This window comes from Geospiza fortis, unplaced genomic scaffold (genome assembly GCF_000277835.1).
Source record: "Geospiza fortis unplaced genomic scaffold, GeoFor_1.0 scaffold11, whole genome shotgun sequence".
Taxonomy (NCBI): domain Eukaryota; kingdom Metazoa; phylum Chordata; class Aves; order Passeriformes; family Thraupidae; genus Geospiza; species Geospiza fortis.
The window spans coordinates 13,297,682-13,323,023 of NW_005054304.1; the positions used below are offsets into that span (position 1 = coordinate 13,297,682).

Sequence of the window (25,342 nt, forward strand, 5' to 3'; positions counted from 1 at the left end):
ATATGTGTAATGATTCAGACAATAAACTTCAGTTAAAAGCGGCTTTGTTAGTTTATCACTAAGATTCAAAGTTAGGAGTCAGCTGAGACACTTTTTAGAATTTTAAATAATTATTGCCCACTAAAAAATATAAGACACTGTCCTAGACACAGTAAACTTACTCTGGACTGCAGTTTAATTTCCTAAGATCAGAATTCAGGTTAGGCACAGGGGCTGGAACTGAAGACACCGGTAAAATATTTCTATCATGTGTAAGGTTTACTGGTCTCAAGCTTTCTGGCTGCTGAGAATGCTGTAGACTTAATCCTCCTAAGGAAGAGGACAGCTGGTTCACACCTGGATATTGCTGTAAAGTTAAGAGCATGACAAACAGGTAAACACACAATCATGTTTAAATAACAATCTTCAATCTTCTTGAAGTGCCCTCCGTCCAGACACGTATTTTAAAAAGATACAGCAGCAATTAGTAACAAACCCAAACAAACTAAAGGAGTGTTGTACTGTAGAAATTTAAAAATGCTATAACAAATGTGATGCAACAAATGTGACCTTCCAAATGTGTATCATAGGACAAAATTCAAATTCATTATGCAAATCAATACTGGAAGTCACACATAATCCTTCCATCTCTTCAGGCATAAAAAACAAGTTACTGACACAATTTCTCTCCCACTCTGCTCTGCAATTTAACTTTTGTTACAATCAACTTTTCCAAGTTACAGACACTGACTTTATTTATTTTTAAAATTAAAACAAAACACCATAGAAGAGAAGAAAAGGTTAGGTTGGAAGGCACCTTTAAAGTCTAGTAGTCTAACCCCTTGCTCAAGCAAGTTTAACTTAAAAGTTAGTTTAGGTTGCTCATATAGATTCATCCAGCTAAGCTTTCAAAATATCTAAGGACTGACAATTTCTCAGTACAATCTGTTCTAGTGCTTCCCACCCTGAAGTATTTTCTCCTCATATGTCCAACTTGAATTCACTTGAAGCAACTGCTGTTCTTTTACAGTGTGCTACTGAAACAGCCTAACTTCATCTCACATTACAGTAAAAATAAAGCCAACCCTTTCAATTAAAAAAAATTAAATGAAACATTTTTTCCAAGTCACATTTTACATTATGCCTGTGACAGTGAGAGCCTTACTGGATATTATATGCAGTAAGGAATTTTGATCACCTACCACAGCAGTTTCACTGTCTTTGCCAGCTGGCCCTTACTTCAGAGAGTAGGACTTGTGTATCAGTATGTTTCTTTTTCTAGACCCTTCACACATACATTCCTCGGATCTTCTTCAGCATTTGTGTCTTGCCTCAGTACCTGGCTCTTTTTCTGCCACTGTTCTCAGGAGATTCATGTGTACAACAGGAATCAGATGATTGTATACAATTTCTTGGGTGTTTGGAGCTGTCTTTATGAGGAAAACAAGCAGATGCAGGCAGCCTGCTCCACTACACACAGCCAGCACAAGCTCTACAGAGCTCTTTTATCTGGATCCTATGCCATGCCTTGCTCACAAGGTCATTTAATGCTTGAGATCACAGCCTATAGCAATGCCCTGATATATGATGATCAAGTACTTCCTCATGCTTCCTCACTGTTTCCTATCAATAAACTTCAGCTCTTTCAAACATCAAATCTTAACAGTGTGGAGTTTGCTAAGGACTGGTGAAGCAAACTTGTTAAGCTTAATTACTTGGAGGCACACTTAAAACTTTCCTTCAAAAGCCTTCCAATAAGTTTAGAACCAGAGCTATGACATCAATATTATACCTAATGTTTATTGTCTCAGAAATTATAAAAATATTAAAATAAAGGGGAAATATATCACACAGAAAAGGGTTTTCCCAGGAATTTACTTCATGAAGTAATTTTAAAATGAAAAATACAAGCCTGTGCATAGTGCTGAAAACCAGAATGGTGTCCTGGGTTACTGGGCTGCACAGGAGTAGGTGGTGTTGCATTTTGGTAGCCTGGCTGCAGTGCTGGATATCCATAACCAAAGGGTTTAGAAGTTTTTGATGTTTGGAGGACTGACGGAGAGGGAACTGGGCTGCCAGTCACAGAACGTGTCTCTGGAAAGACAAAAGAAATCCCACAGTTATTAAATATACTTATTATTTCCTCCTTAGTTTAAATGTAAACTCCTAATGCTTCAAAACAATCTTGCCATTTGTAAGTTTTTTCATTATCCATCAAGTTATTTTTCTGCACTGAAAAAAGGAATTAAAAAGAAAGATTACTTCAAGAATTTTGACAAAGTGTGTATGGAAGATGACAGGGACTGTGTCACTACAAACAAAATGTTACTTTACAAAAAGAGGCAACTTGAAAAAAAAGTCTTTCGAATGGAATAAAAATAGAACCACATTTTATTCCAATACATACATTTGATATAAACCACAAATGAGACCATTCATGCTTAGTCTCCCCTCCACTTCTGAAAACTGTCATAGCACCACTAGAATAATTCTATGATTCTACGATAACTTCATGAAAAGCTGTGCCTACAGTTAGAGAACAGTTCCAGTGGCTCAGCCTTATGTTTGGACAGCATTCATAAATGGTAGAGGAGAAATAAAGCATGGTCTCTTTTGAAGTTTTTAACCTGATGCAAGTTTCTCTTGTATATGCCTGCAGCACAGCTTAGTTCTGCCTTTTTTTCAAGTCAAACTGGAAAGTAATTCACCGTGAACTTCACAGCTATAAAGAGATCAAAGTACTCTTTTGAGATGTCTATAGATATGAGCTAAGTTTCACAAGAATTTAAGCTTGGTGAAAAGGGAAAAGTGCAAGCAAAGGGACAAAGGACTCAAGAAACCAACTGCCAAGAAACTGTTTGTCATGAACACTCCACGAGGGAAAAAAACCCAATAAAACAATAAAAAAAACTGCAACAGATTTAATAAACCTAATGTTGACTGTTTATCTTTAAAAAATAAAGGAACAAGTTATTTTTATGATATAGTTTCATCAGAACCAAAATGGTTAGTTACTAGGCCAGAGGGTACTGAATTTGTAGTCCTGCTTGACTCTATGTGGATAACAATACCAGCTTTCTAACTGAGAGAGATCTCACTTTAATCAGGAACCCATCAAACTATGGCAAACTACTGTGACACTCCCAGGGGCCAGAACAAGGCAAAGGAGCCAGGAGTGGGTAGGCCCTCCAAATTAATCCAATTATTCATTTTAAATAGTGGCTAAAATACTTTGAATAGCATCTTTTCCTCTTATTCTCAATATGGCAGCTCTACAGATTTCAAGACCAAGGTAGTCAGCCAGTAGTTTCATTTAGAACCAACCTGACAGTCCTGATATTTTTAGAGCTAAGAGTAAGCAAAACAGCAGCCATTTTCTTTAAATGAAGAAAAGTAAAAGAGAATAACCTTATCCAAGCATCTCTGCAAGCTGATATTGTTGGTCTCCCAAAACTTCTGTGATGTGACAGCAACTATTATCAGCTCCTAATGTCAACAACACAATCAGGCATACAGTATAATCTAGAAAAAAGATGCTGCTTTCACACTTAGCAGATTTTCAGCACTACCCTCAATACTACAATGGAAAGTATGACTTATGATTCAGGGAAGTTTTATTAAAAGGTTATATGAACTTCAGTGTTAAAACTGTGAGAAATTATTTTAAAAGACATGTATGTTTCCTCTGATGATTTCCCCTGTGCCTTTCATAGGCACTGCCCTTCACCTACTTGTTAATTAACAATAAAAAAGACCAGAAACAATAAAAACCGACATTTATGTACTGGAATAAATAATTCAAAACAAACTGCTTACCTGGATAGCCACCTCCTTCCAGAGCATCATAATTGTTCAGAACAGGAGAGGCACTGCTTGTAGTAGAGGAACTATCAAGTGCTGAGGGAGGAAAATAGTTTAACTTTAGGGATATCAGAAATAGCAAACGTTTGATAAATAAAAGACTGAGATTTTTTTTCCTAAAACCTTTCATAGGAAACTGTCAAGAAAGATCCTGGGAAAAAACCCCACCCCTTCAGCCCTAAGATTTGAAAACTATTACCACTGTAAAGAGGAGAGGGAGAAAATATAATCAGCAAGATACTAGAAACAAACAAGCACATGCCCAACAAACAGCAAGAGAGATCAATGGCAAAAAGACAGCAACAATGAAAAAAGTTGTTTCTTGAAATAGAAAATATTTTTCTATTAAACCAAAAGTTCTTTCTAGACTATCAACTGAGGCCATGCACATTTTAAAAACAGTCCATTCACGACCTTCTTCACAAGCACAGGCAACAGAAGATTCCCATCATCTTCAGAGTGATTATCCACCTTCAAGCCAAACTGAGAAGGATTTAATTCTTCCCTCCTTTCTGTACCATTCTAATTCACAGCTAGCCTTTGTCAGTCTAAAGATTCTATTTTCCATTATCATTGACAAGAGTCTGAACTTCAGTTGGTATAAACAATTACCCTTGGCTCAACCTAAAGTAGCTGAGTAAAAAGTAACTATGTAAAATTAAGTACCAAAAGTTAACTAGGGAGATATAAAAAAGCACAATGAGCACAGACATAGCTGTTAGGACTAAAGAGACTTGATTGCTTAATTTTTAGTTCAACCTATGCACAGATCTTGAATATCTTACTGTAAAACATCTGGCAAACAAAGAATTATTTTAAAACATCTCTTCCGGCACGATTTCACATACATTTATTTCCAATGAAAAAGGGCCAAGAAGATTAAAGGTATCTTCTCTTTAAAACACACCAACGTGTTTTAAAACCATGAAGTGTGATAGAAAAAAAAAGTGTCTATTTAAGAATTGAGAAAAAAAAATTGTATATATAAGTTTTGTGGCAGAAAAGACTGAAAAGATTGACTGATACTGTTCAACTCAGAAGGACCAACCATGACAACACATCCCATTGCAAAGCTGAAAGTATTTCAAGGGAGAACTACAATGGTGGAACATTTGAGACTTCCAAGTGAAGAGACTCTGCATATGAAAACATAACATCACTGACATTTGGGACACAGAAATACCATGGCACCATCCTGACAGTATAGTTTTCAGATCTTCATTGTAAATTTTCTTTTTTTTAAAAAACCTGGACATTACTAAAAAATGTAATTGCAAGATTTTCTTTTCTGTTCTAGAAGCTGAAGGAATCAAGATTCATGACTCTTTTACCCTGATCAGGATTAGGGCTTTTAAAGCTTTGCTAAGTCTTACTACAGAAAAGTCAAGATACACTTTTGTTAGGTCAACAAAACAGTTGAGAAGTTACACAAACACAAGCAACCAGACTTCCAGCACCTATTCTTCACAAAACCACTGCGACAGTCTGAGCCAGAAATTTGTCTACTGAAATCTGTTAAGGATTTGCATTAGCTCCTGCTGACAAGGCATAAAACAGTATGTGCTTATTAATGAGACAGCCTCCGTATGGAACCTGGGCGCCCTTTAACTCTTTTCCGTAACATAAATTTAAATGCAAGGCTACAGGTTTTAGTAAAGTACAGAACTTGAGAGAGAATGATGGTAGGGAGTATGAAACATTGTTTAGGGAACAAAGTAAGGAGAAAAATGTTACAATTGATAAAAAACCCAATCAACATCATTTGGACAGAAACCTTGGCATGCAAACCCAACACACTGTTCTTAATTATGACTTGGATGTCATCACTGGTTTGTTCCACTCTTCACAGAATTATTATGAGTACGCTACACTATTTTCACAGTATTCTAGGTGATGATTTCATTAATTTTAATAAAACTGGCATTGTTTTTGGTTTTTTTTCTGATGACATGTATCATAAAATTAAAGAAAAAGCTACAATAGTTTCCTATTCCAAATCAATACTAAAAGCCAGCAGTACAAGGTATGTGCTGTTACTTCCATCTATCAACAAGGGTAGTAGTCTCATGTTTATCTCAAAAAAGCTTTTTATGCTGTTATCACTCATGCAGCCAGTAAAGATTTCTTCAAGTTCCAAAAGAAAAGGCTACTAAAATTGAAGAAACTAAACTGGTGAGAAACATTAAACTCACAAAACTGGGTCATTCTGACAAAACAGACAAAATGCAACCAAGTATGTAACACCTCAACCAATTAAAAAAAATAAAATCAACAAACTTTTAAAGTTTTCTACAAAGCAAGCAGATTAACACTGAACCTGTGAGCCTGACCACTGAGGCATACCTTTAGAAGGAGAAAAAAATCAGCACTGATTAATTTACTGTCCTAAAAAGCACACTTACAACCTCTCAATGTTTACTACCTTAATTGTATGAGTTCCTTACGCATAAAATGAGAAACAAGGTAAGCACTGTTTAATGTAATGATACAAATGGCATCTGGTAGCTTAACCTGAACAATTATCAGTGTAAGTTCTACTGCTAGTTATCTTCAGTTAAAACTCACTGCAAATCAAAATACTAAAAATATGTGAGTCTTGCAAATTGTAAATATTACTTTGTTAGGTTCATAAAACATCTGATATTAACATAACAAAAATAAGGACCTATTTGCTGGTCACCACTGAAATCCTTTTTGTTTACTATACTAGTAACAGCTGGGAAATCTCAAGCTGAAGAGTCAGGGTGATGCTTTGTCTTAAAGAAATAAAAAGTTGCAGGGGATGGAAATGTGGGGAAAACCTTAAGTAGGAAGAGAACAAGATACTGGTGTAAAGCTAAAGCCAACCTGCTTCCTCATCCTCCTCATCCTCTTCCTCATCATCTGAACTTGATGACAAGGGAGCTGGTGCAGAGCTAGCTTGATTATTAACATATCCACCATACTGCATGCCTGTGAATTGGAAAGCACAAACATCAGAGTCAAACAGACAGGAAAGACAAGAAACGGAATCACAAATCATTGCATTAAAAGTGAGAGAAATCAGCTATTCCAGAGAAAATCCCAGCATGCAGCAAGTTTAATCTACAACCCTAGAAGCAGTTATTAGTGGGCTAGTAAAACATTAGTAAAATATTAGTAGCACATGGAAGTTAGCAGATAATTTTATATGTGTGTATGTGCATGTGTACCAGGAAATTAAACACACAGACTTCCTACCTATCTTTTTAATACCGGTTTATCCAGTGGAGTACTTGCATAAATTAATACACAGAAATAAAGGACTTGTTTCCACATAAATTCAAATTATGTTATGAAAACGTTTAGTATTAACTTTTGCTTGGCATACCTGTCCCTTTTAAGAAAAGAATAATTCATGACGGAATTCTGTCAGAAATGAATGAAATATACTGCTGTTGCCACATGCAAGAGTACAAACACACATACAGAGAGCACAACACAATCAGGGAAATTAAAGCTAGGTAAACCTGAAAATTTGGGTTGTCTTATGTTTACATGAGTGCCTAAATTCAGCTCATAAGCACATGATTACACCATGCACTTCTAGCATCTGGTGACAATGCAGCAACTATTACTGCTGTCACCTCCACAGCACAACCTATTAGGTTTTTTTTTTAGTTTTTTTGTTTGCTTTTACAATATCTAAACATATGTGAGCAATACACAAAAGCAACACAAACACATCATTTCAAAACAGAGTAAAGCATGCAGCAATGGCTTATAATTAATTTCCTGCATTACTTGTTATTGATGCATTTTCAGCATCTTCAAGAAATCTTACACTTCTCTTGTGACAAGGCAGGGTTAGCAAGGATTTTAAATATGCTTTTAGTCAGGCAGTGACATCCTAAATAAATGCAAGTAATCACTGCTTCTCTCTTATCAATCTAACGGATTGCTATGACAAGAAAATATCCTAAGTATTCAAAACTCTTCAAATATTTGGGAATTTGAGGTTCTATCCCTCTGTAGAAGTACTCTGGCACCAATGAACCGGATTCTTTATTTTAATACTATAAAGCATTATAGAAGTGTTATGTTATGTATAATCTGAAACCATCATGGTAACTAATAATATGCCCATCCATGACTTCAGTCAACTGTATCAACCTTTATTTTATTTAAAATATGGTCTATAAATGCTGTTAGTTTCATGGCTCTTTCAAAAAGAGTTAGCAAATGAACCCAAGAGGAGCATTTTAATTCCACTTTAAAAACACCAACAGAATCAAGGTGAAGAGTATCTACTCAAATACTGGAAGTAAAAAGAAAACAAAGCAAAACTATATAACAACATTCTTGAGAAGGTGAACTTTCATAGAAGACTGGTGCAAGAAAAGATTGGCATTATATTCCTTTAGCTAGTGCATTAATACTTGTACAATTCTAATCAAATTCCTCTGTAATTCAAGTAGTCACAACAATGAATGAAAAATCATCCCAAGTGCCACTGAGTAGATTTGGTGCTTCAGTTTTCCCATACTGTTAAAACACAGGGCTAATTTGAGTAATTTCTAGTCCCACTTTTTATAAATTTACCGAATGCATTTGGTGAGAATACAAGAAAATCATTATCTGTGCAAGAACAGACTATGTCTTTTCTCGGGCCTGGGAGAACTACTGAGGAATAAAAGAATGCATTACTGTGAAAGAGGGAAAAAACCCCTACCTTAAAATAACTACGATGCAACTAAAAGGGTTAAAAGTCAGGATGACAAGAAAGGCTGCACTGTAACAGCAAGAACCAAAGCAAAAGTAGATGTGCCCAGTGTGAGAAGTAAAGAGTGTAAAGACATCATGTACATGGATACGAAGAAGAAAGAAAGGATATCTACCTGGAAAGTGCACGCTAATGCAAAAATTCCAAGCATACACAGATGAGAGAAAAGGACTGGATTACTCATTACTGGTCACACGCATTAAAGATGCAGGTGTTCAGAAAGAATAAGGAAGAAAAGAGATTGAAAAATAGCAACAAAGAAGTTTAGGAATCATGAATTATGTCACTATGAATGCTGTGAAGACTGGGCTGGTTTGATTCTTAGCAGCCTTATGAGTTTGCATGGAGTTATTTTCATTGCCGCCAATACTACAGATTTCTGCCTTTGAGACTGTGCTGTGCTAGTACAACTGTCCAGACAAAAAAAAAACCTCTGGAGAATAGATTTGGCTAAAAAATAACATAGTTTAAAAAGTCATTGTCAGGTGGGAAAGTCTCCCTTTCTAGTTCACTCCCCAGCAATGCCAATAGTAGGCCAACACAGGGGAGAAAGCAATTGAGGGCAGAAATGGGTGGCTACAGACTGCAATTCCAAGTGCCATCATGTGCCTAATCATGTTTTCTGTTGTGACAGCTCAGTTCTGCTTAGTATCTTTTACAGATTTGATAATGGTCCTAAAATCTCCCACTTTTAAAACTGCAAAAACCGATTTTGAAATCATTATTTATTTTGAGTCATGTTATTCCATAAATCTGGCCTAAAATGCAACCACATAATTTAAATCATCACAAATTGCTTAGACTGGAAACCTCTAAACCCTGCAAGCAGTGTACCTGTGATATAATAATATTGCACTCAAAGGCTTTATCCCACTATAATTTACAGACACTTAGAAATGTAGGTGGCAGGACACAGAAGATAAATTGGGATAACAACATATTTGCCTGTGAAATAAACCAACTATTTCAGTATTTTAAGTTCAATCACACACACCATAAAAGCCTTTCAAACATAAAGCGCACATTAAATTTGTACAGATAGTTATGTAAGATTAAATAGGCTTCAAGACATTTTAAGGCTTTTGTCCTGCTAGAAGATAGTCGAGTAAACAATTAGAATTTTTTAATTTTTGTAGGATGCCCCAAGAGGAGACTAAAACAATTAAATCCTTTTTAAAAATTAATTCAAACTGGGTTTTTTCAGAATGCTTTCATGTAGACAATTGTATTCTATAATATAAAACAATATTTTAAAAAATCAAGTCCATCTGATTACTGCAGCTGAAACATACTTGGAATTCTAACCCAGACAAATATTCAGTACATGTGTTCTGGTTTTTCAGTAGGTTCACTTCCACAAATAGTTACCACATTTAATTTTTGATTAAAAAGTTGTTGATTAAAAAAGCAAGGGTACATTATTTATTTCAGACTCCTCAAACAAAACTAGAGAAGCGTTTGAAGTCTTCCAATGCTCCTAAAACCATCATCTGAACATAGAAACTTATCTGTGATGACATGTAAAAAAAGAAAATTAGATCAATAAAAACTCCGGACAACTTATCTTTATACTGCCAACATATTGCTGTTTTTAGAATGTGCTCATTCAGCTACCTACTGCATTCACCTTCACTTAGTGGAAGTATTTGAATTTAGGGAAGTTCAGCAGCCACTGAACTGATCTGTAGCTGCTGTACCAGGTGTTCACACATTTCACAGGAATCACTTCCAGAACACACACATTGCACATCAAGGCAATCACAGTTAAAGAGCTGAAATCCTTTTTCTCATTAAAAACATGGTTTGCAATTTCTTTGGAAAAAGAAGCAACAGTGTCTTTCTAGTAAGCACATCGACAACACAAAGTCTATCTAGCACCAAAATCAACTATAAAACTGTGCAAAGCTCACAGTTCCAAAAATTGACATACTTTCTTTAAAATTATACACTGCACATAGGACTTTACAGCAATGAATATTTTTTTTACTCTAATAGATATAGAAATGATTGATTAACAACCTGTAATCTGCATTCTACCAGAAAAAGGAGGAAAAGTGGTACTTTAGTTATTTACATCAGAGGATTCTGTAATTTAAGAATAAAAAAATACTCTGTGACAATCACACACCAATGAGGTTGTCAATTATTTTGAACACTAGAGATATCATATTGTTCTGACAAAATTAATGCCTACTTCTGCCCCACACAGGCAGAATTCTTTATCCATAAGAATTTAAAATTCTGAAATTGCTACAAGAAAACATGGCCAAAATAAAAAAAAAATCATGCATCAATTAGATTTGGAATACTAGATACAGAAACATGTAATAATCAAGAGGCAAGTGAAAACAGTGTAAAGTTTAATTTAACTGAAGGCCGTGTCAAGGCAGTGTAAAGTTTAATTTAACTGAAGAAGGCTCAAGAGCCAATCAATTCTTTATCAAGATGCTGCCGACATCAGAACAGGAAGGAGCTTATACAAACACTCAGGTTTTCCCACAAGAACTCTTGCAGCAGCCTTCCATGGGCACCTACAGCTAAGCAGTAAGAAAACAATTCTACCAGTCTGAACCTAATCCTCAAACTCACTGTTTCAACAAACTAGTAGATTTCTAATTTACACTTCATGTTTCAATACAGACTAATTACAAGCTAATTTTAAAACCTTCCTCTAAGAAATTAAAGTAGTGAGCAGTTTCTTAGAATAAGGGAACTAAAAGAAGGTTTTTTTGAGCAAGAGACATGTAGGACCGCCAACAAGACAAGCCAAAGGCAACACATGGACAAAGGAAATCAAACACAAGCACTAAGAGAATCTAAACCAAGGTGACATAAACCACCACCACTCAGGGAGCCTGATGAGATGCCAGAGATGTGCTCCAGCCAAACACAGAAAAGCAGCAATAAAACTGCCAGCATTCATGTGTGCATGTGGAATACAGCAAAAGCCTGTAGTGTGACTTCCCATTCCCTTTTAGTACCTTCCTGAAGGGCCAGCTCTGGTGACTGTGTAACAGAGGGTGAAGATGGTGGCTTTGAAGACAGGCTTGGAGCAGGTGACCTTACTGACGACATCACAGCAGAGGCAGCAGATGTTCCAACTCCAGGTTTGGTAAATGGAACATTCTGGCTCACTGAGTGCACGGGCTGTGAAGAATCAATGCCACCTGAAAACAACAGCAGAAAGCAGGAACCCTTTGTATGTAGTTGCACAGACAATTACACAGCACAAGCAATCACACTTGATTCCACAGTAACTACAAAAAACAATACAGTACTTCAAAGAGAGATGCCTTCAAACACGTATCTATGGAAAGAGAGGTTGCTTTAAAAAATTCAATACTTACAGTGCTAAAACTCCATTATAACGAACAAATTGTTCTGACAACAGGAAAAAAAAAAGCATGATGCAGTACAAGCAAGACTAAGCTGAAGCTTCTTTTTGATACACCCCCACAATGCTGTGCTTTTTTAAGTTACTGTTCCCAGGTAAGTGGAATGTAGTCCACCTGAAATACATCCTTCAACATTCTTCCCATGGGAGGAAACCTTGTGCAGTAGACCAGTGCCTCCCTTGCAGTGCTGGCACTTTGCAATATGGGTATTCAGTTATGAGACTCATATTCCAAGCAATCTGTTTCAATCAACCCTGAGTATTCCACAAAACTTCTGATGTGTTTTAGACATCTGGACTAGATATAATCTGCTTTAAAAATAGTCAGATTAATGCTTTGAGAGATTTGACATAGTCCAGCTGAAACTCCAATCAGACAAGGACAACATAACTTCAATTAAGTTAGCTCTCAACTAAGGGTTGCTCTTTGCTTATAAATTGAGAAAATCTGTATTATGATTCTTTCTAAAAACATCCTGACCAACCAAGCTGCTAAAAAGAAGAGAAAGGAAATGGTTTTACCAAAAGTACTCAGTCAACAAACACAGAAATTAAGCAAGAGCAAAATTCTCCATTTGTAGAGTACTTGCTGAAGTTACCAAATTTGCTAGAGGATGCAGAGGTAATATTAACTTTGCATCTTCCGCACATATGGCTGTGTAGTTCATAGAGTCCCTGAACATTTTCTTGAATAGTGGAGGTGATATCTCAAAGAACTTCATGGGCAAGTTAAGGTTTCCTTTAGAGGGTGAAGAAGAGGCGGTTTAAAATGACCCTTCTGTTTTTATTATTTACAGTCAAAATTTACAGCACACATCTTTATTATCTTTTATATCTTTTTCAATTTTAAAATCTGATGTTGAGCATACACACGGCTTTTTTCAAGTCTTATCAAAATGGAACTGATGTCTTTTTCCACTGAACATACAAAGCATTTTTTTACTGCAGTAGACTTGCTATAATCTTTGCTTCTACACAGTATCCTGCAGATTCCCCATGGGAGCTTCAGAACCTGTCAGCACGAATGCTCTTATTACAGCAGCTTCCTCAAGCAAGACATGCAAGGGAAAGTTCTCTGCCACATCCACATGCTCACCCAGGTTTTGTAGAGTTGTTTGTAAGGTGATGGTATTTTCCACATTGCAAGGCAATATAGCCACGCTGGCAGCATCAAGCACTGCTGTAGAGAGTGCTAAATGCTGTAATGTCAGTGTCACGTGCTCAAAGCCAAAACCAATTTACACCTGGATTAGCTAAACATATAATACCTTCCTGCCAAGTACTAATATCTATTCTCAAGCAAAGGTTATCCAATTACCTTCAAAATTACGTGAATCCTCTAAATGCATTGTAAAATAAATGTTTCTAAACTCTGAGAAATAAAATATATTTTTTCGTTGTACAGAAATCCAGTCTGCAAAATCAAACATTACACTTTATTTGGTGACTCCATAAAGGTTTTAAATGCTGTAAGCAACCAAGACCAAAGAAAACACTTGAACAAAATTAACATTTAAAAGCACGTTTCCTCACCCTCAGTGTGTACTGAAGATTTTCCTTCATGCCTCTCAACCATGAACAACTCTTGCACTAACAATAATCAAGCATAATGATCTACAGCTAAATGGTATGTTACAGAAAGAATCTGCAGAATCGGGCAAATTGGCGTTGTAAATCATCATTTTTCCCTATACATCATCACAAAGTTGGCATTTAATGTCTAACTGGAGACCTAGAGGTCATAGTTTAAAAGTATCACCACAGTTCCTCAAAATTTCAGAAGACATGTGAGAATTATCCTTCTTGAGTTGCTTCAGCAGTGGTCTTGATTTCCTGCCTTCACAACCCCCCACACCCCCTGCACCCAACACGACACAATTTCTAAGGAGAGAGGCACCACCTCCCTGTTTTCCAACAGCATCTTTCACCTTGACTTTCAGTACTGGCTGCAGTCCTTCCCTTTTTTCAAGAACACCTATATTAGCAGATTTACAGGATTATAGCCTACATTCCTATGGAACTGGGGCAGCAAGGACTTTACATCCTGATCTGACATAAGGGGAAGTATGTGCGTGAGATAATGAAATTAGAGTGTCTCCTGCTCAAGCAGACTGTCCATAGCAGGATGCAAAGAAACCCATGCCACGTACCCACAGGAGCTCTCCAGCTCCCTCTCCTCACAGAGGAGTCCAGTAAAATTCAGGCATCCTGGCTGACATCCATGCTAAGTTGAAAAGCACCAAGAATAATGAGAGTGCTCCAATTTCAGCTGAAATAAACTCGAAAAACATTTAAGAAAGCTACTGACCTAGAAAGACAAAAAATAGAAATAATATAAAGTATGAAATTTACATAGCATAACACTCCTGAACAGATTTTTACCGAGACTGTTCTGCTGAAGTACAGATTTTAAAGATAGAAGAGGGTGATTTTGCACGGTTAAACTAGTTTAAACCTCCAAGGAGAAAAAAACTCAAATTAGGGATATTTTTATTCTACTTTATTTATACTTCCTAAAGCAAAGCAAATTATTCTCACTGGCTATTATTCACCAAGAGCAGTCAACTACCAGCAAAAAAAAATCCTGTTAAAATAAATCTGGTTTCTTTAGTGAAATCTCAGCACACTTGCTGAAAATACTTCAGCTATTTCAGAAAGGGGCTGCTGAAGTCATATGAAAATACTTTGTTGCAGTTCTATGTCCTTAGTACACAACATACAGAAGTTAAGAGATTTGATCTTAATAAGTAAATTCAACATGCTGGAGGCTTTTCAAGGCTATACATAAAATTAGATGTTTAAAGAAACCAGTTCAAGTCCAGTGGTGACAACTTTTTTGATTCAAGTAAAAAACAGTTCAGAAATCAAACAACTTCTGAAAAACTCTCACCAGCCTAAGTTTCCTGAGTAAGTCCTATTTGAACACACAGATTTTATCAACACATCACTCTTCTACATAAAGGATTCATTTTCATCACAGAGAGCTTTCAGTGCTGACGGTACAAAAATGGTTTGGAAAAATACACTAAAACTGCAGCATCTTGACTGACAGTCTGTCTACAATTTGCTTATTTATAATTTAAAGATTGTAAGGGCATCTTTCACAGCACAGGGGCAATGACAGCAAACTCTTATTGGCACCCTGACGAAGAGGAGGATACGGTATCCAAGTTTCTTTATACAAACAGTCATAGAAAGCAGGCTTATGAATTTCAGTAAATCTTTCTTTTTTCAAGCAGTTTAGCAGAAAACTATGCATAGAACAGATGGCAACTGTTTCCCATCATTGCTTCTTCCCGAAGAAAGCAGGGAGGATGAAATACTCAGCAAGTTTCTTTCCAACAGATCATTCATTATTTCCTTATGCTCCTTGTGTATTGCATTCACTTTCCCAGGATGTACAGGAATTGGCAAATATTCTTCAAAATTCAACTCCTTTTCTTAAAGGCTGAGAACAAATAGAATACTATATATGAAATGACTCCATCAGAGAACAGTAAGACTGCACTGGGAAATTTAGAAAGCATCTCAGCATCTCAAAACCAAACCAATTATGCCAGGATCAAACAATTACTAGAATTACTTTACAATTTTATTCTTATGCATTTATTTGTAATTATTTATGTAAGTATTTTACTATCAGGGTGTTGTAGCAATTGGATTTTTAATATATTTTAGCCAAAGATGTTGAATTCTAGATTAAAAGAAATCAGATATCACTGGAGGCAGTTTGTTTAGTCCAAGACACCAAAAATGGTTTCAGGTGTTCAAGGTTTAGTACTAAAATTGTCCAGCTCCACCTTCAGCCTTGCTATCAGCTGTTATGTTTATTGCCTTCCTTAGTCAGGAAATACTGAGGTTGAACCGAAATTCAGGGGAAAGAGAAAAAAAATTATTTTGCAGACAAATCACTTCCAGAAACCCGTGCACTGTGCAGTGAAGCACAGGGCATGCTTCTATCAGCAGCTTTACAAGCCCAGAAAGAGTCTGCATGTGGTGTAACTACTAAGGCCTACAGTCCAGCAAACCAACCAAGGACTGCAGCATTACCCAAGTACAACAGAAACAGTGGATCAGTGTTTATTTTCATAACTGCAAAGTGAGTATCCATGACACAGCATTATCACAGCCAAGTCTATCATTAGTTCCTTGAAATCCAAGTGTAATATTACTACTTTTTCTTGAGGCCATATACTAACTCAATCACCCCCTTAAGAGCAGCATTGAATGGTTCAAATATAAAACTACTGCTCATATTGCTCTTCGCTGCCTGGTCAGCTTCACTGCTCCACCTTTAAGACAGCTGCTCATTGCAAAAAAAATTGCTAAGAACAAATCACTTCAACCTCTACAGGAAAGAAAATTAACAAACATTGGAATTAAAAACTTCTGTAAATAAAACAGTAACAGTTTGAAAAAAAAAAGTTTTCATATGCCTACTGCATAGTGTGCTATTCTGGAAAGACACCTGCATTCTGTCAAGTCCAGCTGCACATTGTGCACTGAACAGAGTCAACTTTTTTGGCCAGTCCTTGAAAGAATCCATTTTTATGCATAACCATGAAATGCTGGTAACTTCAGGAGCTTTACAAGGAGCTCCCTATACTTCTTTTTTTAAATGATATTTTGTTTAATGGTTTGAAAATACTGGAGAAAATTACAAAGAGCATTCATCAGCACAGAATTCAAATCTACTAATATTAAATGACATTCCACATCCTAGTCTTGGGGGGGGGGGGGGAAAAAATACTGAAACTAAATTCAAACTGTGGATTGAATGAGCTTCATTTAAGCTTAACTGCTTTTCCCAAAAAAAAGCTTTACCAAACCCATGTTCTTTCTTAAGTCCTTGGTCTGAGAAAGTCTCAGCTACCAGGACTCCTAATACAGTTTCAACGTTACACTATAATCTGAACTATCTAGCATTAAAAAGGAAACCTACAGTTATGTAACATCTGTCTTTAGTAGAGAAAGCAAGCTGTAGTCTGGCACTGCTTACAAGTCAAAACTGCATGAAGTCAGAAAATTCCCAGTTTAGAAAGAAAATCAGATCAAATCCTGCACAGACTATTGCTCTCTCCTCTGCAGAGCAAGATATTCTATTGTGAAGGTACTCCCACATCTCCAGTCTCTTCTATGCTTCCTGCTAAGTACTACCTCATGAACTGGTACTCAGTTTTCCTATGAAACAGAAGCTGAAAGAACTAATGAGGACTGAGTGTACTTGCCCTCAACTGGCACCTTCACGACCTTATAGCTATATCCATATTAAAACCATCAAGTTGTTGCTTGCAAAAATCAGTTACAACTTCCTAACTCTTTTAAATGCTTATCAAAAACATTAATTAAAAAGCCCCAACTGACTCGAAATCCACGCAGGGTTCCACTTGTTTCCTGCACTTTGTGGGAGAATGCACATATGTTTATTAAGATCCAATTATTACAATTATTACAGAGATACCTCTTCCTGAATTATGGTGCAATTGAGTCTGTATGCCAAAGTCAATAGTATGAATTTTACCTAACAATAAATGTGAAGAAGAGAGAGAGAGAGAATAAAATAGAAAGAGAGAAGAGAAAGGGAGTGAAAAACAACAGATGAAGAACCATCAAGAGACAAGGGGCAGACAAGAAAAATACCTCAAATCCTGCAGGCACTGCCAGGCTGAGAATGAAACATGCTCCCACATCACTGGGAACTGCCCAGTTGTGCAGGATACAAGAACTAAAAAGCACAATTACATATGTAAAATATTATCAAAGGAAGCAAAAAAGCAAGATTGGACAGTATTTCAGGAACCACATACAAGAGATGACAGCAATGAGTTATACAAACCAGACTTAATTTTTGCGAAGGAAATTCAAGCATTTGTGGTAGATATGACTGTGTGATACAAGTGTACTGACACATCCTTAGAAGAGGCCACTGGAGAAAAAGTGAACAAATACCAACATGATCACAAACACATCCAGGAACTGTGGTAGACATCATATTTGTGAGTCTTCCCTGCAGAGTGCAGGGAAAATGGTATCACAGAAACTTCTGAGGGCCCTGGGTCACTCCAAGTCAAGGTAGGAGAAGACAGCCCAGGCCCTGGCCTCCGAGCACTCTGCACTTCTGCAGATATTGTATGTGTGTCTGTGGGTAAAGCATGTGCTGTTGTATCACCTTAGCACCAATAAAGTTTCAGTGAATACCAGTGGTGTTGGGGAGCCACAAGCCAGCTGACACCAGGTGTGGACAGCACACAGGGATGACAATGGACTCATCATGAGGTGTCTCATACCATCCAAATGGGACTAAATTCTACTCATTTTCACTGAGGTGGGCAGGCCACCTACGCTTAATGTGGAAAAGCAATATGTACAAATTATATGTGTTGGATAAATAGAAAGATATCACCACCTGGGGATCCAGACAGTGTCCAGTTAGTCCTCTTCTTCTGGTCTTCTTGGTGGCGGGGGTCAGAACTCAGTGGGTTAATTATGTTCAGGTGTACATGGGAACTCCAAGCACTTCCCCTTGGATGCAGGCAGGGGAGTTTTACACTGTTTTTTACAACATTGTTTGCACCACTGTGGATCATGCCCACTCCTTTGGAAATTGAGTCTGGGGGCATTTCAGGGGTCTTTGATGGTTTTGGCCCCTTCTAAGAGACAAAGCTGCCAGTGCACTTGGGTCAGTTATGCCCCATCAGAAAGGATTAACACATTCAGGTTTACGTGTGACTGTTGTGTAAGGAAGGACAATTGGCATGATAAAAAAGTACCAACCTGCCTCCACAGGGCCTACTTCTTACCTGGCTCAAGATCCAGCTTGTAGCATCTGGCACTGGGTGTTCACCCTCCCTGTCTCGTGTGGATTGATTTCCCATCACACACCACACCCCCATAAACTCTCCTCCTCCAGGGGAAAAGTGTGCAAACCTGGCCTCAGCAAAGCACCCTGCTGCCTCCACAAATGGCTGATTGTTTTAAGTCATCACCATTAACATTTCAGTCTCTCACAGTGTCACTAAGGCAAAATTTAAAGAAACAACAACCATGACTCAGAGAAATTCTTTAGCCAGAAAAGAAAAAATCTTTGTGAATAACATATTTCAGAAATTACATATTCCTTCAGAACTGCATGAAAAACCTCCCTTCTGAGGTCACTCACATGAAAACCATGCAAATAAACTACAACCATCCCCTAAATAGTGTATTTTTCTGTATCTCTCACTAGAACCAAATAGCAGCTATTGTGAGGAGTGTGGTAACCAAATTAGAAAAGCTACAAGAATGAGTGACAGAACTCAAAATTACATTACAGAATTCCACACAGTGAACACAAACAAGCCAACAAGAGCACACGATTACTTATGTTTCGCAGACAAATCTGGCAGTTCACTATCTTTCAAGTAACACCATACCTGTATTTATTTGGTTGTTTACTTTAGGAACCGATCCAGTGAGATTCTTGCTGAGGTTGTCTTGCACAGCCTGAGCAGATGAAACAGTTGATAATGTTGTATTGTATCCCACGGGAATGTGCTGTTGAAGGGAATGAGGTACTGATGTACTCTGGCTAGAAAATGCATTTGTCTCTTTGAACTGTCCAACAGCAGGTAGACTCTGAGAGGTAAATGTCTGCCCATACACACCTCCAGCAGCCACGGGAGGATAGGAAACATTAGGGTACACGGCACCAGAAACCACGGGCATAGCGTAGTGATCAGAATTAAGGGGAAATCCCTGAGATGCAACTGAAGAGCTGACAGAAGTGCTGTAGTGATTATCAAATGCTGAATATGACTGCTGAGCACTCACATGCAAGTAGGATGCAGACGATACTGCTCCTTGAACAGGTCTGTCACTGGAGCCCCCTGAATGGGGAGGAGCGTTGTTGTACAACTGATGTGACTCCTGTGCATTCAACACGCTGCTACCCACAGATGTCATAACATTTTGTGCTGGTGCTGAATAGTAACCAGGGTAGTAACTGGCTCTGTACTGATTCTCCAGATGTGAAGCAGCAGCTTTATTGGGCACTTGGGAATAGTGTCCTGAAGGCGCACTGTAGTTTGGAAGATGTGAGCCATAGCCAGAGGGGAACTGCATCTGACTCTGCATAGGACCTGAAATGAAGAGAAAACATCACACGTATTAAAAGGGGCATCTGCTAGAAGTGTCAATGGACTCTGCACTTGAACTAACAAACAACTGCTTTCTTCTTTCTATTTCTGAATTTGAGTCTCATCAGCAGAGAGAGAATAAATCAAGTATAATGCATATAAATACACTATTTGAGGGAATTCGCAAATACACAAAGAAGAAGCAGAAAAATGGATTGCTTCCATTCTTGAAAGAGGTTCCCATGCCAAGATTGTTTGCCTCCTGTTTGTATTTTGAATATTTTTAAGAGTTTATAGGAGGTTAATACTTAAAAAAATAGTGAGTAACAATAAGCACCCAACTGTATTTGTAAGTGTTTGAACCACCTGAATCTGGAAACTGAAAAGCTGCAGTGAAATCAGTATGTCAATACATAACAATACAGGTATTCTTCTTTACAAGTCTTCAATACAGTGAGCAAAAAGACTTGCAGGACAGTTATATTTGTCTTCTATGTCCTTATGTATTATGCTTTCAGGAAAACTGATGTTTTTATGAAACTACAGAGTACTTGACAAGGCACATAATTTTCATTTACTGCCTGATACACCAGGTCTAAGAGATGTTGGTATCAGAGAAACTGACCTCTGGTACCACTGCCATTGGCTTTAACATTAGAGGTTAATTACATACTGGCCCAGCAAGGGTCAAACAAGTACTTGCCTGCTACAGACCAAATGTTAACCATGTTCAAACTGATTTTCTCAGCTAACTGCTCAATGGGAAATCTCAAAGTTTTTCCTCATGTCCCATTCCTTAACCCTGTTTTTATTTTTAGTGAACCACAGATGCTTTCTTAAAATTCCCACCCTACTGCTTACATCACACAGAATGACTACGGTGTTATTTCTCACTCCCTGGCCAATAAAAACATAAACATAGCACTGGCCCACTCACAAATTAAATGGCAGCGGAGGTAATAGTGAATGGTTGATTCCCCTGCTAATACTTACAATGATTACAAAACTTAAGCATTACTTCTCTTATCTTGAAATTCTGAAAAATCACTGTTCTCCAAGGAACCTCTACATGTCCTATGATTAACTTGCAAGGCAATTTTAATAATGATTTTGTTAACAGACCCCTAAAAGCAAGGAACATACTGCCCAAAATCGCTTTCTGGTAAAATTAAAAATGCCCTTTCATAATTCACAGGAAGTTGAGCAGAAGAGAAAGGAGCTAAAAAATTGCAGAACAGTAACTTGGACTGCTGGATCAAAAGACAGACAGGCACTTGGGGGAAAAGCATAAAGAACTTAAAAAAATTATCTCAAGTTTTGAAGAGAGCATGTATGAGCTATGCTCCTGATTCACCTTCTTCTTGAAAAAGTGGGAGATGCTTTACAGAGCTGCATAGCTTTTTCTCCTTTAAAGGAAAATGACTTTGGGTTAGCAAGCCATTAACAGCTACATGAACTCTGCACACTTTTGACCTGCTTTTTAAAGTCTGAAAAAGGAAACCAAAGATACAGCAATAATTTACATGTGTCAAGGTTTATGGCTTTAAGCAGCTATGCCACCTAATGTAGCAAGAGAAGATATTTTATTTGAAAATAAAATGTGCATCTATTCTACTGATATATGCAGATTTAACTAACTGAGCAGGTGTAACTTAGAAACTGGTTTAGGAGCATCTAACTCCTAAATGAAAGGCTGCATATCAAATCATCTACTACAAAGTCTTCTAGTATCTAGCTCTTGTTTCAAAATAAACACCATAAACAGAGATTAAATCATCAATGCAAGATATCAGTCTCTAAATGACAGAATGCAGAGTTCTTTTCATTCACATTTTTAAGCAGGAACATCTATAAACACACACATGAAAACCTCACTGAGACAGACAACATTTGAAAAATTACATTGATTTCATGCTGCAGGTCCTTTGAAAGCAAGTTTTATAATTATAGACGGAAGATTATTCTATCTGAAGTGAATTTTTTGTCCATTTGATTACAAAGAATGTGAATGGAAAATAATTTTTGTACTGCAATTAGTAGCTGAAGCTACTAATGGTGACTACATAACTGGATAGTTTTCAACATTGGAAATCAAAATACATCTTCAGTGTCATTTCAAAATTTCGTTAATTGTACAATCAGTCCCAATGTCTCAGGTATTCCACCCTTCCAAAACAGCTGAAAAATATCTCAAAAAATTCCATAAAGGAGCTGAAACACCTGCTGTGTGCAGCTGAGGTTATCTCTAAAACATCATCTCTGTAACAAAAGCAGTGCACCTCTCCTTCTAGGAACAAATTAATACTTATTATATAAAGTGTGCAATTATATAAAGTTACAATGTGTAACTACACAGGCATTAACAGGTGAATCCCAAAAAATCCTAATTCTTTTTAAGGGAGGAGGGAGCCACAATGCAAAAAACTCCAAACTCTCACAAAAAAAAATAAATACAAAGAGCAGTGCTATGGCTATACCACCATGTGAATTAGTAAAGTTTTGCTTGCTAATGTCATGTTTGGTTTTTATGGCCACACATTCCCTCAGCCATGTGCCATATACCCTACCTACATGGAGTCTATGGATGCTACACCATCAAACTGCCTTTCTATCCAAATCCACCTGTGAGCTTTCCGAAACTTCTAACACCCCTTTACCCACCTCCAGAGAAGACTCCCACAGCCTCCTCACACGTCCTTTACCCCCTGGGCAGGGGGCAGCACCACTGCCCCTTGTTCACTGCTGAGCTCTCACTGCAGCTCAGCCATAGAACTGGTGTGTCCTCCTTCAGGAGGATTCACAGCCTCCCATTTTCACAAAATATTCAGATGTTTCCCATCTTTCACATCTCTGTTCTCTTTGTTAAACTGACCAAAGCTATCCCCAGTCTGAGGAGGGATGAAAAATAAGACTAAACAAGACAATAATGAAAATTTTGCTTCTAAAATGCCAGTAGAAATACCAATGGCAGCCTTACAAACCAGCTGTAGTCAGCATCACACAAAACTCTTCTAAAGAGTCCCGGGAATTCAATACAATTATCCTCTCAGCGCTGCGCTTCAATACATTAAATTGTTAGTGCTGAAGTCCCCCATAGCTACTGAAGAAATCATCCTTCAGTACTGTTTAGCAAGAACCATTTTGTTATGCTGAAATTAGGAAATAGGTCATTTTCCACTTAGATACAAAGCCACTTTTAAGACTACAAAAAAAGCTTCCCAAACTTGTAAGAGACGAGGAAGAAGAAAATACCATACACAGAAGTAGTTAATTTTCAAAACTCAACAAAACAATCACGCCTAAATTTAACAAAAACTGAAGTCTCCAAGGATCTCAAATGGACTTGGTCGTCAAACCAGGCAAAATTCACAAATAACAAACCTGAACATCCTTTTTAATATCATTCTATGTACAACAGGCTGCTTGCTCTCTGCAAAAAGCACTCTGTTTCTCACATTTTATCAAATTAAAACACAGAACACTCTAAAGAAAAACATACACTAGTGTTTTCTTTCAGCCAATACAGAGACAGCTCAATTCACATCAGGATCTTACATCTAAAACTCCACTCCAATGACATAAAATTAAATTTCAAAAGTAGTGACAGTCCTGTTCATGAAATTTAGTTTCTTTTATACACTACAGAACTTTCTGCTAGTATTTTTCTATTGCTATTCCCCTCTACTTCCTGTCCCATTTCCATCAAAAAAACCCCAAAACCTGAAATCCTGTGTTGTAACTCAGACAACAGATAGACCAATCAAAAATTTTTGGAATGTTGTTGCTAGATGTCACAAAATGAAAAATTCAGGGTTATTGACTAAAGTCATCAAAGACATCTGAAGGAACACAAACCCCAAATTTATGCAATAAACATCTAAGGCTGTTATTGAACAGCGTACACATTTCTCAGAATTAAAGAGAGTTTTGCAGAAAATAACTGGTCTATTCCCTGGTTTTACACAAGCTGTTTCTACCAATATTAGCAGCAACATGGAGTTAATTAATGAAAATAATAAATAATAACAATGGCTCTTTAAAATTATTAAGCTGAGAACACAAAGAGAAGACAGGACGACAGCTTCTATTTGTTTCTGTAAAACACTTCCAGCTTACTCATGCTGTAGCAGCTGTATCCTAATACTGGCATGTTTTTTGACTAAAAGCCATGTCAACTGGCATTTTCTGAACAATTTTTACAAACCCCAGCATCACAATACCAGTTTGGATACAACTGAGGCATCAGTATCTCCTTAAAACCTAGCATTTAATTACCTTCATTTTCTTCACGTTGACTGCCTCAACGTGTACTGTATAGGCATTTAAGTGCTTAGCACTTAACCACCCCTCTGGACACGAGAAAAGCTCACAATTCTCACGTAAAAAATTTTGTAGGTGCCTACCGTGCACAGAAAACACACCTGGGCAGAAAACAGCACAACTACAAAAGATTTATTAGTATGAGCTAGAACTCTACGCAAATAAGAGGCCAAATTTAGATACCAAACCAATATTGCATGAAGAAATTTATTATATAGGGATTTTGAAGAGTTAATGTGGTGTGTCAATAAAGAACTGATTTTATAGCGCACCAATTTAAAAATGCGGAAGTGTACACTCATTACTTTCATTCATACTACAGTCAGTCTCACTACCTCTCTGCCTGAAATGGGCGTCAATATTCTGTGACTACAAACTATTCTGCCTTTGTTTTTCAGCGACCCACATTTCACTGGTCCAATGTCCCCTGTTCAGCTCAAATCCCATGATCCAGTCGTGTGAACGCCTTACCCACCCACTACTTTTCAGTTCATACATAGCTACAAAGTGACTACTCTCGCCCCTAATACGCGATTTTCTGCCCATTCTCATGCACCACAGCCAGCATCGAGGCCTGGAGGTGCCTCGGCCTCCGGAGCCTTCCTGAAACGCCACAAAGCAGGCGGCAGCACCGGGCAGATCCAAACCCGCCAGGAGATAAAGGTGCGGATCCCCCCTCCCTCCCTGTCCCCTTCAGGAAGCGGGAGAGGCTGCCCCTTCTCAAGTTCTCTCCGCACGCAGCCGCGGGCCCCGCACCTTCCCCGAGCAGCTTCTTTCAGCCGCCGCCTTTCAGCCGAAGGCTTCGCTGCGGGCCGGATCCTCGGGCCCGCGCCCGGCCCGCGGGAGGAAGGAACAGCGTGCAGGCCCCGGCACCCAGAGGGGCCTCACCCCCACGGGAGCGCCGCGGCTCGTCCCGGGGAAGCCCCCCGCCTC

General features: G+C 37.8%; 1 protein-coding gene across 2 annotated transcripts in view; it reads right to left on the reverse strand.

Moving 5' to 3' along the window:
• The window catches only part of SEC24B (SEC24 homolog B, COPII coat complex component), a 40,561-nt gene extending 20,474 nt beyond the window's left edge, over window positions 1-20,087 (reverse strand). Inside the window, exons 1-6 of one of the 2 annotated variants that reach the window (XM_005418163.2) lie at window positions 19,388-20,087; window positions 11,563-11,748; window positions 6,688-6,792; window positions 3,796-3,876; window positions 1,892-2,073; window positions 162-346 (exon numbers count right to left, since the gene is read on the reverse strand). In XM_005418163.2, the coding sequence (XP_005418220.1) occupies window positions 162-346; window positions 1,892-2,073; window positions 3,796-3,876; window positions 6,688-6,792; window positions 11,563-11,748; window positions 19,388-20,087 (1,439 nt within the window). The remainder of the gene's footprint in view (window positions 1-161; window positions 347-1,891; window positions 2,074-3,795; window positions 3,877-6,687; window positions 6,793-11,562; window positions 11,749-19,387) is intronic. The other variant, XM_031066362.1, reaches the window with a different exon arrangement.
• Between the last annotated feature and the right edge of the window lie 5,255 nt (window positions 20,088-25,342).